At 34.3% G+C, this 14,855-nt stretch overlaps 1 protein-coding gene across 1 annotated transcript; it reads left to right on the forward strand.

Annotated features, from left to right (window-relative positions):
- The first annotated feature begins 6,200 nt into the window (after window positions 1–6,200).
- Window positions 6,201–12,364, forward strand: LOC119662467 (gustatory and pheromone receptor 33a). Its single transcript, XM_038072090.1, is given in 3 exon segments — window positions 6,201–6,661; window positions 6,754–7,618; window positions 12,187–12,364. Coding segments are annotated over 3 exon segments (1,410 nt in total). The 3' UTR covers window positions 12,271–12,364.
- The last annotated feature ends 2,491 nt before the right edge of the window (window positions 12,365–14,855 follow it).

Genomic DNA, 14,855 nt, shown 5'->3' on the forward strand with positions numbered 1-14,855 from the left:
CCTCTTGAACTGTCCTTCTCCAGGCCATTGCTGGTCTGCCTCTGCGCCTCTGCCTAATCCCCTCGGGGTTCCAAGTAAGTACAGCATGCGCGATATCTTCATAAGGCGAAGCGAAGTGTGGCAGGTTTAGAGGTCACAGGCTAGCAAATAATCATACTGGTAAGGCAGCAGCCCTGTCACCAAGCTATGAGAGTTAAAGGTTGATTCCCTATAATTTTCGATCTCTAAATCATATCAATATGTCAAAAAGAGAACAAACCGGCTGATCTTTCAATTACCAATTTACAATTTACAGTTTTTTGGAAGCGAATTTGAACCTACGTACATATCTAGGTTACTGTTTCGATACGAGTATTACAAAAATATGTATTTATTACTACAATTTGATGCAAAACCCACTTTGATGCAAAAAGGATTGACAATGGAATTGAGCTTGTAAACAGAAACTTTTAATTAAAATTTAATTTGACGTAATGCAAAATTTATTTCTGGCACACATTTCCAACGTTGTAAATTTATATGAGAATTTAATTTATAAATTTTATGAGAAAAAAGCTTAATTTCCCTTGAGCAACTCTAAAACAAATATGAAAGTTGTGAAAAGTTTTCTTAATGATAATCATTAAGGAAAGGCATTCGAAGGAAGCAAATACTCAACATTTTATGACTGCAAGGGCACACAGAGGCAGTCACATAAGCACGACAGATGCGGATGTGGATGCGGATGCGGATGCGGATGTCTTCACATACGTTTTAACCAAGCGAAATATGAAATGGGAGTTAACGGTAATAAGTTGTCATATCCGCTGCCAAGGATTCAATGAAAATAAAATCTTGTGCTGACATTTTTTCCCTGTGTGTCCTTTTTTCTCCAAATACGCGCAGTAGCCAAATTCGTCGTTCTAAATTTCCAAATATACACAAATCATTAACAAATTTGCTCGCCTATCGGTTGGGAAAATCGGTTTACGAATCCAATAACAACTATTTCAAGTACGTTTAGCCCTGCTAACAACAATAACAATTTTCCTTAAATAATTAACCGTTGTGGGTTGGTTGTGGGCTTTTCGATGGCTGCCTAGCGGTACATAAAAATTAATGCGAAATTACAACTGGCAGCACTATTTGAACAGAGCTATGTGAATAGTAAATGAGTTCGTTTCCCTTTTGAAGGACATAAACCACATAAACAACATAAACATTGTATTCTTCACACATTCTGAATTTCTGATCAGGCTTGTTGCAAAATTGCCAAGACGGCAGTGGACTTCCCAACACTAAAAAAGGCACATATAAAATAAGATAATTTGTTTTTGTGATATTTGGATTTACTTGCCTTATCCTTGTGGCACTGAAGTACTTGTAAAAAAAGCCATAAAGCCAAAACACTATCATCGCTCCATCGTTTTCTGGGCTGACTTTTGGTTTCGTTTTCCATACATTACATATCTTGTAACTTTTTTAGGGCTTCTAGGCGCTTCAAAGTGTTCAGCATAATTCAAAAAGAGATACGAGTATCACTGAAAACAGCAAAAACCTAATGGAAAGATGCAGTGACTGACTGTACGCAGTGCTTTAGTATGCGTAGCCTCCATACGTTTATGCTGTTTTCTTCTATTGATTTAGTAAACTTAAATTATTTGATATTTTAGATACTGTCGATACTTACGAGTAGCTTAAAGCTGTAAGCGAAACATCATGCATATATATATATGTATATATGAATGATTAGTACGAATAAGACATGCATATACTAAAGCTGCTCCGACTTAATTGTCCAGCATAATTCTTATATGTTCCTACTCCAACCTGATATTAAAAGTATATGAGTAGTATTTTTATAAATGTAGATCAAATAAGCCAACAATCTCAAAAAAAAACTCCAGTACGATTATATCCTGCCACGAAACATCAGTGGTAACTGCAATACTAGTTTCATTTTTGAAACAAATACGGTCTAACTGTTACTTTTCACGTGCCGTCCAAACATTGACACTTGAATGAGGTATTGCTTGGCAAATCACTACGGAAAGCTACACAGTTCCACATAGAAAAAAATATCAACTTTTATTATAAGGTAGGTAGATTGAAGTGGCGGCCTTGTTTCCAAAAAAGACCACCTAATCTCAAGTAATGGCCCATTGTGGTATCAGAGGAATAGCATTGGTTGGTACTTATATTGACTAGGTGATCAGTATATGAACAACGCAGAGAAAGGTGATGGTTTCCCCATTAGGCTAAGGTATACCATCCTGACAGTTCTATGAATCTGGTTAGGTCCCTAATATTGTAGGATGACAACTCAATGCAGCGAGGCCATGCGAAGATTGGTACAGGTCCTTTTGGGAACAAGTTCTCAGAGCCAGACCAGTGGCGAAGATTGGTACAGGTCCTTTTGGGAACAAGTTTTCAGAGCCAGACCAGTGGTAAACAAGAGCTAGGCAGAATGTTCTTTGAAGCCTGTACTTTGAGAGTTTTAACGGGAATGAGGCAGCTACAGACTTGGCCTGGAGCCGTTTATACGCAAGTGTCACCCCAGTGCTACCGTGCCAGAAGACAGCTAGGTTCAGAAACCTGTAGTCACCAGCTCATGGCAATCAAACAAAAAAGATGGTATAAGACGTGACCAAGGACGAAGCGGTCGTTACCAGAGGATACTGGAGTCCCTGAAGAGGACAGCATCTCGTAAGGGGGTTATAGATCATTTGGTATTGTCCAGAGTGCACTATATGGAAGCGATCTAAATTACATCCCTATTATAAGACTAATAATGAATCCGTTTGGGCTGCGTTCTGCGCATTACATGAAATTTAAGATGAATTTAATGGAAGTATGGAGCTTATTATTTGTATTGGTAATAAAAGTTTTGGGTTAGACGATAGTGCTTATAACAGAAAAGAAAAACATTTGACAGTGTGCAATATACTTCATAAAGATTTACATTCAAAGCATAAAAATTTTGCAGATTAAACTTTAAAATATCTTGAAACGAATCTATGGAGAAATCATGGAAAAATCGTCTATGAGTGATGCAGCTCAGTTCTGATTAAATGACTTCGAAAATAACTAAAATAATCATCTTTGGAGAGAAAAAAATCAAAGTATTGTTTATGAAACACGTGCACATCCACGAAAATGATCAGTATGGAGCGGTTTATGTTCTAGAAGAGGCTTTGTTGAAGATGACATGACAATTAAAGTAAACGTTATTCGTGTTGTTGGTGAAATAAACAAATATGTATGAATAAGTTTGTGTGTTTAACATAAAATCATAATTGAATAAAAATATTAAACCAATATTTAAAATAAATTATCTTTAGCCCTTCCCGTTATATTTTATATAATAAAACAAATATTTAATTCTAATTTGACCACCCGTACTACCAGCTAAACTTTTATGTGGTGACTTGAAAATAGCAATGGAATGTATAAAATATTGTACATGTCTCCGAAGTAGACGACCTAGGAACTCCGAAGAAAATAAAACTTGCATACATTGATGTCACTAATTGTTAACCAGAGATACAATATTATGGCAGATATGGTGGCAGCATTTTAGTTTAAGAAACTATTAAAAAGTTTCTTATTAACTGTAATTGAATGCAGCAACGTGCAGTTCATTTTACACCTACCATCACTGTCATATCGTCGCATATGCAATCAATTATGCAGCAAATTCATTAGTTCTTCCCCTAAACCATCCATCAACACACCCACTGCCATGTCCAGTGCTCAACATTTTAAAACACCAGAAAGCTGTTAAAGTTGTCAAAAGCACTGACCGCCGCTGCTTTGGATTCATTGTGAGGTTTAATAAGTGCCAAACAATAGAATCCGTATTATACATTATATATGGACAAAAGGGTGGTTTACACAAATGGGGGAGAAGTAGGTTTGCGTATTGGCGCGTTCCGAATTCATGAATAATTTGTATGCTTAATCAAGTGCTACTCCAATTTTTATTATAATTTGGGATGAACATATTCATCAGCTAATTTTTAATAATATTATATTAAATAATTATATGAAGACATTTTACTGACGGTACAGCAATAATAAATAATTTGTTATTCATACGCATAAAATATAACTATAGATACACTGAAACAAAACTTTTGAAGTTTGACATTTTTTATTTTTGCGATGTAAATGAAAAGCAGTAGTACCTCAATACTCTCCGAAAGATGTGCGGTTCATATAATATACGAGTAATAATTATCATTGCCCTTGTACTACTTTAAATGTTAAATTTTAATGAATCTTTCCTAAATCTCTTCAATTAGAAAAAGTGAAAGTTTGAAAGTAGGCTTTTTGGGTTTGAGTCCAAAAAGTCTACTTGAGCTCTAATAATGGATCATAGGAGTAGCATTGATACATACATAGCATTTAGCATACATACAGCTAATTCCCAAAAAGGAAACGATTCTCTCATTATGTAAAGGAAAACCAACCTGGCAGTTCTATAAACTTGGTCAGGTCCCTAACATTACAGGATGACAGCTTAGTCAGGTCGGTAAGCAAAAGTCATCCGAAGATATATTACTATACTATATTACTATAGTTACATACTATATATACCATATGTAGTTTATCATGAAGTATATTATGTAGTTTAACTATCTTGCTATTACGAATACCTAACAAAACATAAAATACTGTGCACAGTGATCATCAGATGAAATTCACATGTATTATGTTACAATAATTATTCCTAAAAATTATTTAAAAAGGATACGTAATATTCTAGATTTAAGATTTTGCACTGTCATTTGCTTTGGTTTATCTTTGTAGGTCATTGCGTTCGTGTTTGATCAGAAGATATGCAGTTACTGAAAGAGACATGTAGACGATATCATGATTGCAGCGAAATCATTTACTTAATTACTATTCAGCTCGCCCTATACAAATAGTAAGAATTCTTTACTTTATGAACTGAGAAAACCAGTTACAGTTGCCATAATATAATGGCTGAGTTTCGTTATTGCAACTAAATGACTTAAGAAGGGATAGCGGGACGTTCTTCTTTTCCCTTTTCCTTATAATAACATATTAAAACGAATATGGGTACTGTGTATTCCACTCATAAGATAAGGACATTATACTATCATTATACTAACATTGTACTAGACACTAACAAGTTTCGGATAAGATCTTCTTAGTTTATGATAAACTTCATATTAGGAATAGGAATAAACAGGGTAACAGCTCTCAACGGAACGGAGCACTGCAGCCATTGTTGATCTTTTGTGTTGCAACAGATCCTAACCGAACAGAAGACATTCCGTTTTACGAGTAAAAGCCATCATATCGGCCGTTGAGGACCTCCTAATGTCAGAAGGGGAGAGTAGTTTTCGGCCCAGTGACCTTCTTCTGGCCCAGATCAAGGCTGGTCTGGAGATCTCGTTTGCTTCTAAGCAAAGTGGACAATCTATCTCTTCGAACAGACCCATTTTGTAAAAGTGATGGTGTAGTCCCGTTAAATATCCCACCAGCAACCTCGATTCTGTTCTGCTAAAGAAGGATGCTTTAGTAAGTAGTCTTATGGTTATTTGGAATGTCGCTGCAACCGATTTTAATAAGAATTTGATTTAAATAAGAATACGAATTTTGGCTAATAAAAATAATGTTTTTATGACTAAGAAACACAAGTAGTTATCAAATAAGCTTTACAGCCGAAATGATAATACTTCCGTACTATCGTATATGCTGGTGGTGGAGAAACTGTTTGGCAGGAGTGTCTTACGTACTTAACCCTTAAGCATGAGAGTATGTGAGTTGTATATTTGTAAGTATGTTTACGATAATTAAATTAATTTTTTCCCAGTGTAGTTTTTTAATAAACTTAATTGCATTCAGCCGAAAACGGTGTCAGTTAGTTGATATTATCTAAACACATTCACTTAATTCCTGCGTATTTGTATTAATTGTAACAATGAGCAAATAAATTTGCCTTCCTGCATTTCACCAGGACTGCTTAGGGACTGCTAGTATAGTTTCGCGTCCTAGCAAGAGAAGACATAAATTTGCAATAAATAGATTGGAAAAACAAGGAAAATAAGAGAAAATCATTAAATTAATTTTAGTTGAATTTTAATTCAAATAATCTAAACATGAATCCTTTGCTACTTGCCCTCTCAATTGTAAGTACAAATAATAATTAATTAATTAAACTAATTAAATTAAGTTAATTAATTCGTCAAATGAAATAAATTTTAAATTATTTGCTATTGCAGCTGAATGGACTCATTCCGATGAACCGTTTGCAATTGGACTCAAGTCTAATCGTGTTTGACTATTTCCTGATGTGCATAATGCCGGTTCTGTATTTGGCTTGTTACTTCATGGTCACTCTGGGAACGTATGGCATTTACCAGCTTTCGACCTGCGATAGCATTTGTCGCTTAGGCAACAAATTATTCACACATCTCGGCTGTTTTCTTTATCTGAGCATATTTTTTCTGACACTTCTACGTCGGAAGAGTTTCTTCGTCAGCTTCGAGCAGCGTTTACAGGAAATTGACAACATCATCAGCAAATGTACGAAAGTGGCTGATGACAAAATGAAATTGCCTCCCAGTAAAAATATTTACTACTTCACCTGGTTGTTGGTCGTTGGTATCTTTGGCTTTGCCATGTTCTATGATGTGAAAAAAATGATTGCGTAAGTAGAGTAAAGTAAAGATTTGAATGTTGCCAACCGTTTTGCTGTCGATTCAAATTTCATGGCATTTATGTTCTTGCGTTTATATACAGGTACTACGAGGAATATTTTCTCATCACGGCTATGGTTACTACGTTTCCATATTTGGCTGGCAGCATTGTGCAGGGCCAATTCATACACTATGTGTCCGTTATATCCGATCGCTTCACTGAAATAAATGGGCTTTTCGAGAAAATTAATCAGGAATGCGATAAGAAGAAAGCACCTATAGCAGTTTATGATATAGAAAGCAACGGTAAAATAAATAGTAATAAGCCTAAGGGTCCATTGATCGTAAGCGATTTGATGAAAGAGAAAAACGAACTCGATACTGATTCTAGTGATGAAGATGATGCCGATTTAAGTGTTACTAAACGCGCTTCCGACGGGTGAGTAGATGGCTTGCTACAAGATTGTGCAAATATTTTTTATTAAACGCTCGAAAATTACAGCATTACATCGGAGACTAATTTACCTGATCTTTTCAAATTGCACGATAAAATACTTTCTTTAAGTGTCATCACCAATGCAGAGTACGGGGCTCAGTGTGTACCCTACATGGCGGTCTGCTTTGTGATCACTATTTTTGGAATATTTCTTGAAACTAAAGTGATTGTAATCGTGGGCGGCAAGAGTACCTTGTTGGACCACGTTTCGCATATGTATGTCATTTGGAGTTTAACCACCATGGTGGTTGGCTATTTAGTGCTACGTTTGTGTTGTAATGCCAATGGACACTCTAAGCAATCTGCTATGATTGTACACGAAATTATGCAAAAGAAACCGGCCTTTATGCTTGGCAATGATTTATACTACAACAAAATGAAGTCCTTCACGTTGCAGTTTTTGCATTGGGAAGGATTTTTCCATTTTAATGGGATTGGACTTTTTGCACTTGACTACACATTCATATTTTCGGTGAGTTGTGGGGAAATTAATTTAACAAAATAGTTTTCATATGATATTTTCAAAAGAAACTAAATTATTTCTATAAACAAATTTAAAATTTTCATTAATTCATTCATTGTCTTTAGTAATTGTTCTTGTTATTATTTTATTTTTGTTATTGATTAATGTGAATTGGAATTTCGATTTGAAAATTTTATATTAAAATACTTAAAATATCATATGATATACCATATGCTTATATCTGCTCTGTAAAGATTTCGTTTCACACGGTTAAAACTACCGATAACTATCATATCTTGATCCATATTTCTGACTTTTATTTAACAGTAGAAGTGTCTCATAAAGTAAATATTATTTGTGCTCTTAAAATAGTTACGGCCTTATGCTCCTTCTAGGAGTTAAAGGATTCAATATATATAAAGTCAAAGTATATAAACCGAGTAAAATTTTGTAGGTGTTAGACGCTCAAAAATTGATCACTAATTATGAGTTTCCTTTGTGTAGTATAAATTTAGTCTTACCCTAATCACAAAGTAAATATTATTTGTGCTCTTAAAATAGTTACGGCCTTATGCTCCTTCTAGGAGTTAAAGGATTCAATATATATAAAGTATAAAGTATATTAACCGAGTAAAATTTTGTAGGTGTTAGACGCTCAAAAATTTATCATTTATCATTATCATTTATTTAGTTTCCTATGTGTAGTATAAATTTAGTCTTACCTTAAACACAGCTGGCAATGAACATAATTTATTTAAATAATAACTGTTTAATATTAATATTTTTGTTTCATTTTTATTTATCTGATTTCTGGGATATTTAAAAACATTTCAATGATATTGTATATCTTCAAATATAATTATATAGAATTTCATAATATTAAATTGAAATGTGTGTTCGAGTACGGGACTCATAGTATTGGAAGTAGATCTAAATGATCAGTAATGAATGATATTAAAATAAATAAGATATCAGTATAGTTAAGAAGTGTTCTGTCCTTAATATCATCATCATCATCCGTTACTATACAGTACGTTTAGGACCTGAACCTGTTTAGCAACAGTCTTCCAATCTTTTCTGCTTTTTGTTTTTGTTTTCCAATTTTTTATGTTCATTTCTTCTAAGTTCAGCTGCACACTGCCTTTCCATCGTTTTCTTGGTAGCCCTCTTCTTCTGGTAGTTCCTACTTCGTTCTAATAAATCTTAAGCAATACTCTTATATCCGGCATTCTTTTCACATGTCCAACCCATCTAAATCGCTTCTTTTTCATAAATTTGTTGATTATATCACCTTCAGCTAGCCGTTCTAGCTCGTGGCCTTATCTTACCATAATATACGATACATCCCGTTTTCTTTCCGGGGGCTGTTCTTTAAAAATACCTTATACTATATAGCTAGGTAAAATTTGAATTGAGTTACCTAATTCAAACTAAAAGTATTGCTATTCTACCTCTCCCTCTGATATCCATACATATTGATTAACAGAATCCATTAATGGTTGCATAGCATAAAAAAATATAATTAAATTAAAGTTTAAGACAGAAACAAAATTGAAGTCTAGAAAATATTTTTTCATAATTTATCAAACAAGCAATATCTAAATGTCTTTTATTTATATCTCTCTAAAAATAATTTTTTCATTAAAGTGTAGTGTAAGGACATGAAAGTGCAACGTGTCCCATGTCCGCTTGATGGCTGGTGTATACTTGTCCTTTTAGATACGTCAACTGAATGACATAAATGATTCTAATTTAATTGAATAAAGTATTTACTTGTTGATTTAATTAATTTTCCAGAAAAACAATTCTAGTAAATTGTTTGATTGTAATTAAGAAAATTAAACACATATCTTTCGCACATTTTTGAACTAGAATTCCTGAGATGCACTATCGAAAAGAGATAACAGGTTGGTGAAGAAGAATTTAATCTGAAATACGAGTAACATAAGGGTGGCACCTTTAAAAAAAAATATGATTTCGCCATTTCAAAAATATACAGGTATCATTAAATCTAGTATCATTATCTTTTACTCTGTCCCCGATAATACTTTGTTTCTAATTTTTTTTTTCACAGATTTCTTTTCAAGTAATATAGTATCTTCTGCTTTTACTTCGCTGTTAATTTCACTTGTAAGGGTATATCTCCTTGGTTGGTTGGTTGGTTGCAGTTGCAAGCCATTAGATAACTTTCATGTACCTCAATTAATGATTTTTTTGTCGTTTTTGTCTGCCACAATAGAAGAGTAAAGACTAAATCCATCCCGCCGAATTTAGATGATTTAATAGGTCTTTCGTCTTCACTAATGAACACTCTGGTAAACTATCAAAGAAGTATCTTTTAGATGCCTAAGCCGGGCATTGACATTATGTATTATGGTTTCTTTTTCCCCCGGGTTTCCACAACTCCTGCAGTAAGGATTGTGAAGAATGCGCAGTTTCTCTGCGTGGGTTCCTATACATCAATGACCAGAAAGAACTGCAGTAAGCCTTGCAGTATTCACGCGGTCTCTTGTGATGAGTTCCGAAGATCTATTTTGATTACAGGTGTTAACCTGGAAGTTGCACATGACTTAAGTGCTTTCCAACAGTTATTGGCAAGTTGCAGAAAGTAGAGAAAGGTACTTCTCTTTATAGTCTCTAGGGTAATGTGAACCGGTACCGCTAGAGACACATCCAGGGAAGCACCAGTATATCCCTTTACTAAAAATATTTTTAAGTGATGATACTTTCTATCTCGGCCTTTTAATTAGAAAAACCTCTTGATGTAAATTTGATACAACACATTGTGAATATATTACATATAATGATATAACACAATCCGATATATTTGGGTTTGTTTTTTGCTAAGATCTAAACTAAATAATTTCTAAAATATTTTGGGCGGGTAAGTCCGAAAATGGCAATAAAATATTTGACGATCTGTTTTCGAAATATGAGCAAATAACAATTTTTTTTTGCCTTCGAAATAAAGCATATGCCAAATTTGTGACTGTAGACCGATTTCTACTAAACTTCATACTGCATCGATTGCAATCTTCTTTTGATTTCGGAGTTAGCAAGCCAGGTTTCCGATCCATATAGGCATATCGATTTGATGCATGTGTTAAAGATGTTTACCTTGGTGTTGGTGTTGGTACGTATATTGTTGGTCCGTCATATGTTGCGCAACCTAGCAAATGATATTCGTGCTGTTTGAATGCCACTATTGATGTCCTTTTTCGTACCTCCACACTCCGATAGAATACTCCCTATGTAAGTAAAGCTCTCGGTGTCTATGATGTGATTCATATTGATTGTAAAGAAAGTAGAGTTTTCAGTTTTTATACGCATTGCGATGATTCTTCTTGTAATTTATTAATTTTTGACTGCATTTGCTGATGTGAGTGCGAAAGTAGTACAATGTCGTCCGTACACACTAGATCTTCCAATCTAGTATTTAACATTCAATTGGTGTCGCGGTTTTGCGAATCAAACACTTCCAGCACCAAATCAAGCACAACAATAAACAGTAGTGGTGATAAAATGCAGATTTATTTGACTCCGGTTATTGAAATGAATGGTTTACTTATTTTGACATTATGCAGAACCCTGCGTTTCGTACCTTCATAGCTTTTCTTTATTATATTGATTATTTTTAGCGGCATACCAAGTCTTTGTAGCGCTGGCCAGATCGTCTCTCTCTTGATTGAATTATATGCCAAATGCCAAATAATCGACAAAGATGCATACAGGGCTATATTGAACTCGATGCACTGGACAATGATGCCACGCATAATATTTATATTATCGATACAGGACCGGTTCGGTCGAAAGCATTCTTGATTTTTGCGAAGTTGTTCATTCATTGGTTGAATAATGCGTTTTAAAATTTTTGGGTTAAAAATTTTGCTTATTATGGAGAGTAATGAAATCTCTTTCCAGTTGTTACAATCGGCAAGGTTAGCCTTTTTAGGTAGATTGACTATCAATGCCTCATTCCAGTTGGATGGTATCTCTTCTGAATGCCAAATGTTCTTAAAAAGCGAAAATAACAGTTCGGTGGATTGTGTAATGTCAGTCTTCAAACATTCAGCTGGTATATTATCGTTACCTGTAGATTTTCCGGTTTTGAACGTATATACTATACTATACTATCTTTAAAAAAATTTTAAAATATATATCTAATATGTTTATATATAATATAGATGTATACCTATAATGATAAAACTTTTTTTGAAAGAGTTTTGTGTCAGAATAGCTAGGATCTTACAAATGGTCTTTCGGTCGATCTTACAAAGATGTTAGACAAGACTTTTAGCGATCTTTGCCAGAATTGCCCTATAAGTCTACAATTGGCAAAGCTGGTAAGAGTGGGATCTATATCAGATACACTCTTACGATTGTCAACAGTTGGAGTATTTCCATTTAGAACTCTATATGCAATCCATTTTAATTATTTTAGAGTTTTTTTTTTAAATATCAATCAAATCTAAAACAATTATCATATGAAAATCTGAATAAATTATTAAAAATAAGTTACTAAAATTAACTAACTAACTTAAATTAATTGTTTATAATTTCTTCTTCTTTCATTCTAGACTGTCAGCGCGGCTACATCGTATCTAATCGTGCTACTGCAGTTCGACATGAGCACCATTCTTAAGCAGGAGGGTTTGGCATAAGAGCCAAACATGCATGCATATATGCACGAATATGAATTCTTTCTTTTGAAGCTAAAAAAATCACAAAATTTGTTTAATCTTTAATTACTTGGAGAAAAACATTTCTTAAATAAATTATTTTTGCACAATATTGTTGAAATATATTTGCAGCAATTTTACAACTTCCTTTGCTGAACTATCCAAAGTCGGCAAATAGCATTGAAATTAGATTGCCTGACTTCCGCTGCGGGATGGAAAGCACAATTCCAATTCCAATTCCAACTGCAAACTGCCTATAATCGAGTGAAGTTTACACTGTTAAATAAATTGAATTTCTCTACAATGCGATTTCGCATAAATTTGCCTTGCATTTTCGCGTACAATTACGTCTGCAATCACTCAGTCAGCAGTCAGCAGTCAGATTGCTGTTGAATCTTAACTGTTGATTGCCAATTGCCAATTCCCAATTGCCAATTGCAAATTGCCAATTGGTTAAGTAGCAATGGCAACTAACTTGGACAACTAATAGAGTCTGAGCAACAGTCAAAGCTACTGACATCGAATGTCAGCATTCAGCTTCAATAATTTCCTATTGAAATTAAAGATTTCTTTTCATGCGCCAACTTCGCCTGACTGTGCCTGACTGTGCCTGACTTTGTCTGCAGATTCCATTTCCAACTCCTTTAACTTGCGAATGATTGCTTTGCGGTCTATCGGGACTTATTAGTTTATTTGCACATATTTTATTCCCTGCAAATGCGAATAATTTACTTGTTAAATGAACTGTGCAGCGTATAAGAAGCGAGGGAGTGAAATTCTGCAGAAGGATTTTAATAGGATGTCCTGCGAATTAAGTGAGGTAAATCACACAACCACACAATCACATAATCACACAATTCGAAACAAATCAGCTTAGAAATCAGTTTTTCTTCCATTAATTCGAATTGTGTTATTTCATTGCATTTAAGTTTGCATAAATTTTACGTATAAATTGATTTGCTTCTTTAGTCCATTGAATTTATATGCGGTTTAATTTGCGGTCAATTTTCGTTATTGGCAGGATTGCCACGTGAATATACGCCATTTCCCTTAACTGAAGATACACAAAGATGAGTTCAATTTTGTGTGTGACATTAAGTTATTTCAATTCTCTGACAACAGAGCCAGCGGATGAGTAGGAGCTGCCCTTAATAAACGCACGCCGATAAAAGTTCGGTGTTGATATGTATCCGAAAGTGTGCATATATCGCATGCATATGTCTGTGGTTCTGTGCTTCTGTCGTTGTGTATGAAGCATAGCACAGATAAAGTTTCCAATCAATATGACGATATTGTTATCCTTGCGGTTTTATTTATAGCCACGTACGCACGTATCTTTACTGCTCACTACTCACTACTCACTGCTCCCTGCTACCTCACCCAACGTCACATAGCCATTCAATTCACATATAAACGTGTGTATATTGTGTATGTACCCAGTATATATACAAGTACATAAACACATATACGAAAGGACATAATTTGTAACGCATTGTAACCGAACGCAATATTTAGCAACTATAAAAATATACAATGTTGCCTGCTAGCGTACTTCTCATGTTTGAGACGGCATGGCAACGGCAACGGCAACGGCAACGGCAACGGGAACGGGAACGCCATCAGGACATAAACGGACAACATTTTGTATTAGAAACCTTCTGGTCTTATTGGTTTTGTTTTAAATTGTGTAGTCTGTGTAGCCTGTGCAGCCTGTGTAAATTGTGTGGTAGCAATTTGTTGGCGTTAAAGGTGTAGTCAATGAACCACAATTAAATGGCAATTACGACACCTGTTGCAAATTTCAAACGCTGCCACGGAAAATGTTCATCTTTCCTTCACTTGTATTTATACATGATAAATAGCTCTGGACGAATTGCCAAAAATGGTGGTCAATGTGAACAGGAACTATGGTGAATAATGCCACCTCCGTATAAGGTCTCAGTTAAGTGAATTTTAAGTGAGTTTTTTCAAATGCATATGATGAGATATATTAATATATCTTATTGATATTAGATATTGTTTAACAAAAACAATGGAACAATCTGTTCTAATCATAAATATAGTGGAGTAACATTAGCATGACTTTCTCAGCATTACGTTCCTAGATTAGGTTCTATACATAAAAAAGTACAAATCATGCAACAAATAATGCCTCTACGAACAGATTAATATTGAAATTTAACAATTAAAAAAAAATATGATTAATTAATTCAATTATTCTACAGCTGGTTTATAATTTCATTCTAATATAAACACAGAGAATTAAATTGTTAATAAAAACTTTCATAGCAAAAGTAACAAAAATCCAAAAATATATGCGAACATAAAAAGTCAAGTACGGCTTTGGATCAGTTGGTTAAGGTACGCTGATTCTGAGCTTCACATTTGGCAGGACCCGAGTTTGATTCCTGGTACTTGCAGTCTCAAAAAAAATTATTTACGGATAATTAAATACAAGAATTATTTCCAAGACCATTGATAATGGGCATTTGGCAATACTCGAAACAGCTGTGTGGCCAGTCAAAAATTCAATTAATTAAAATAATATAAAATGAATTTCTGTTGTT

This window comes from Teleopsis dalmanni, chromosome X (genome assembly GCF_002237135.1).
Source record: "Teleopsis dalmanni isolate 2A chromosome X, ASM223713v2, whole genome shotgun sequence".
Taxonomy (NCBI): Eukaryota; Metazoa; Arthropoda; class Insecta; order Diptera; family Diopsidae; genus Teleopsis; species Teleopsis dalmanni.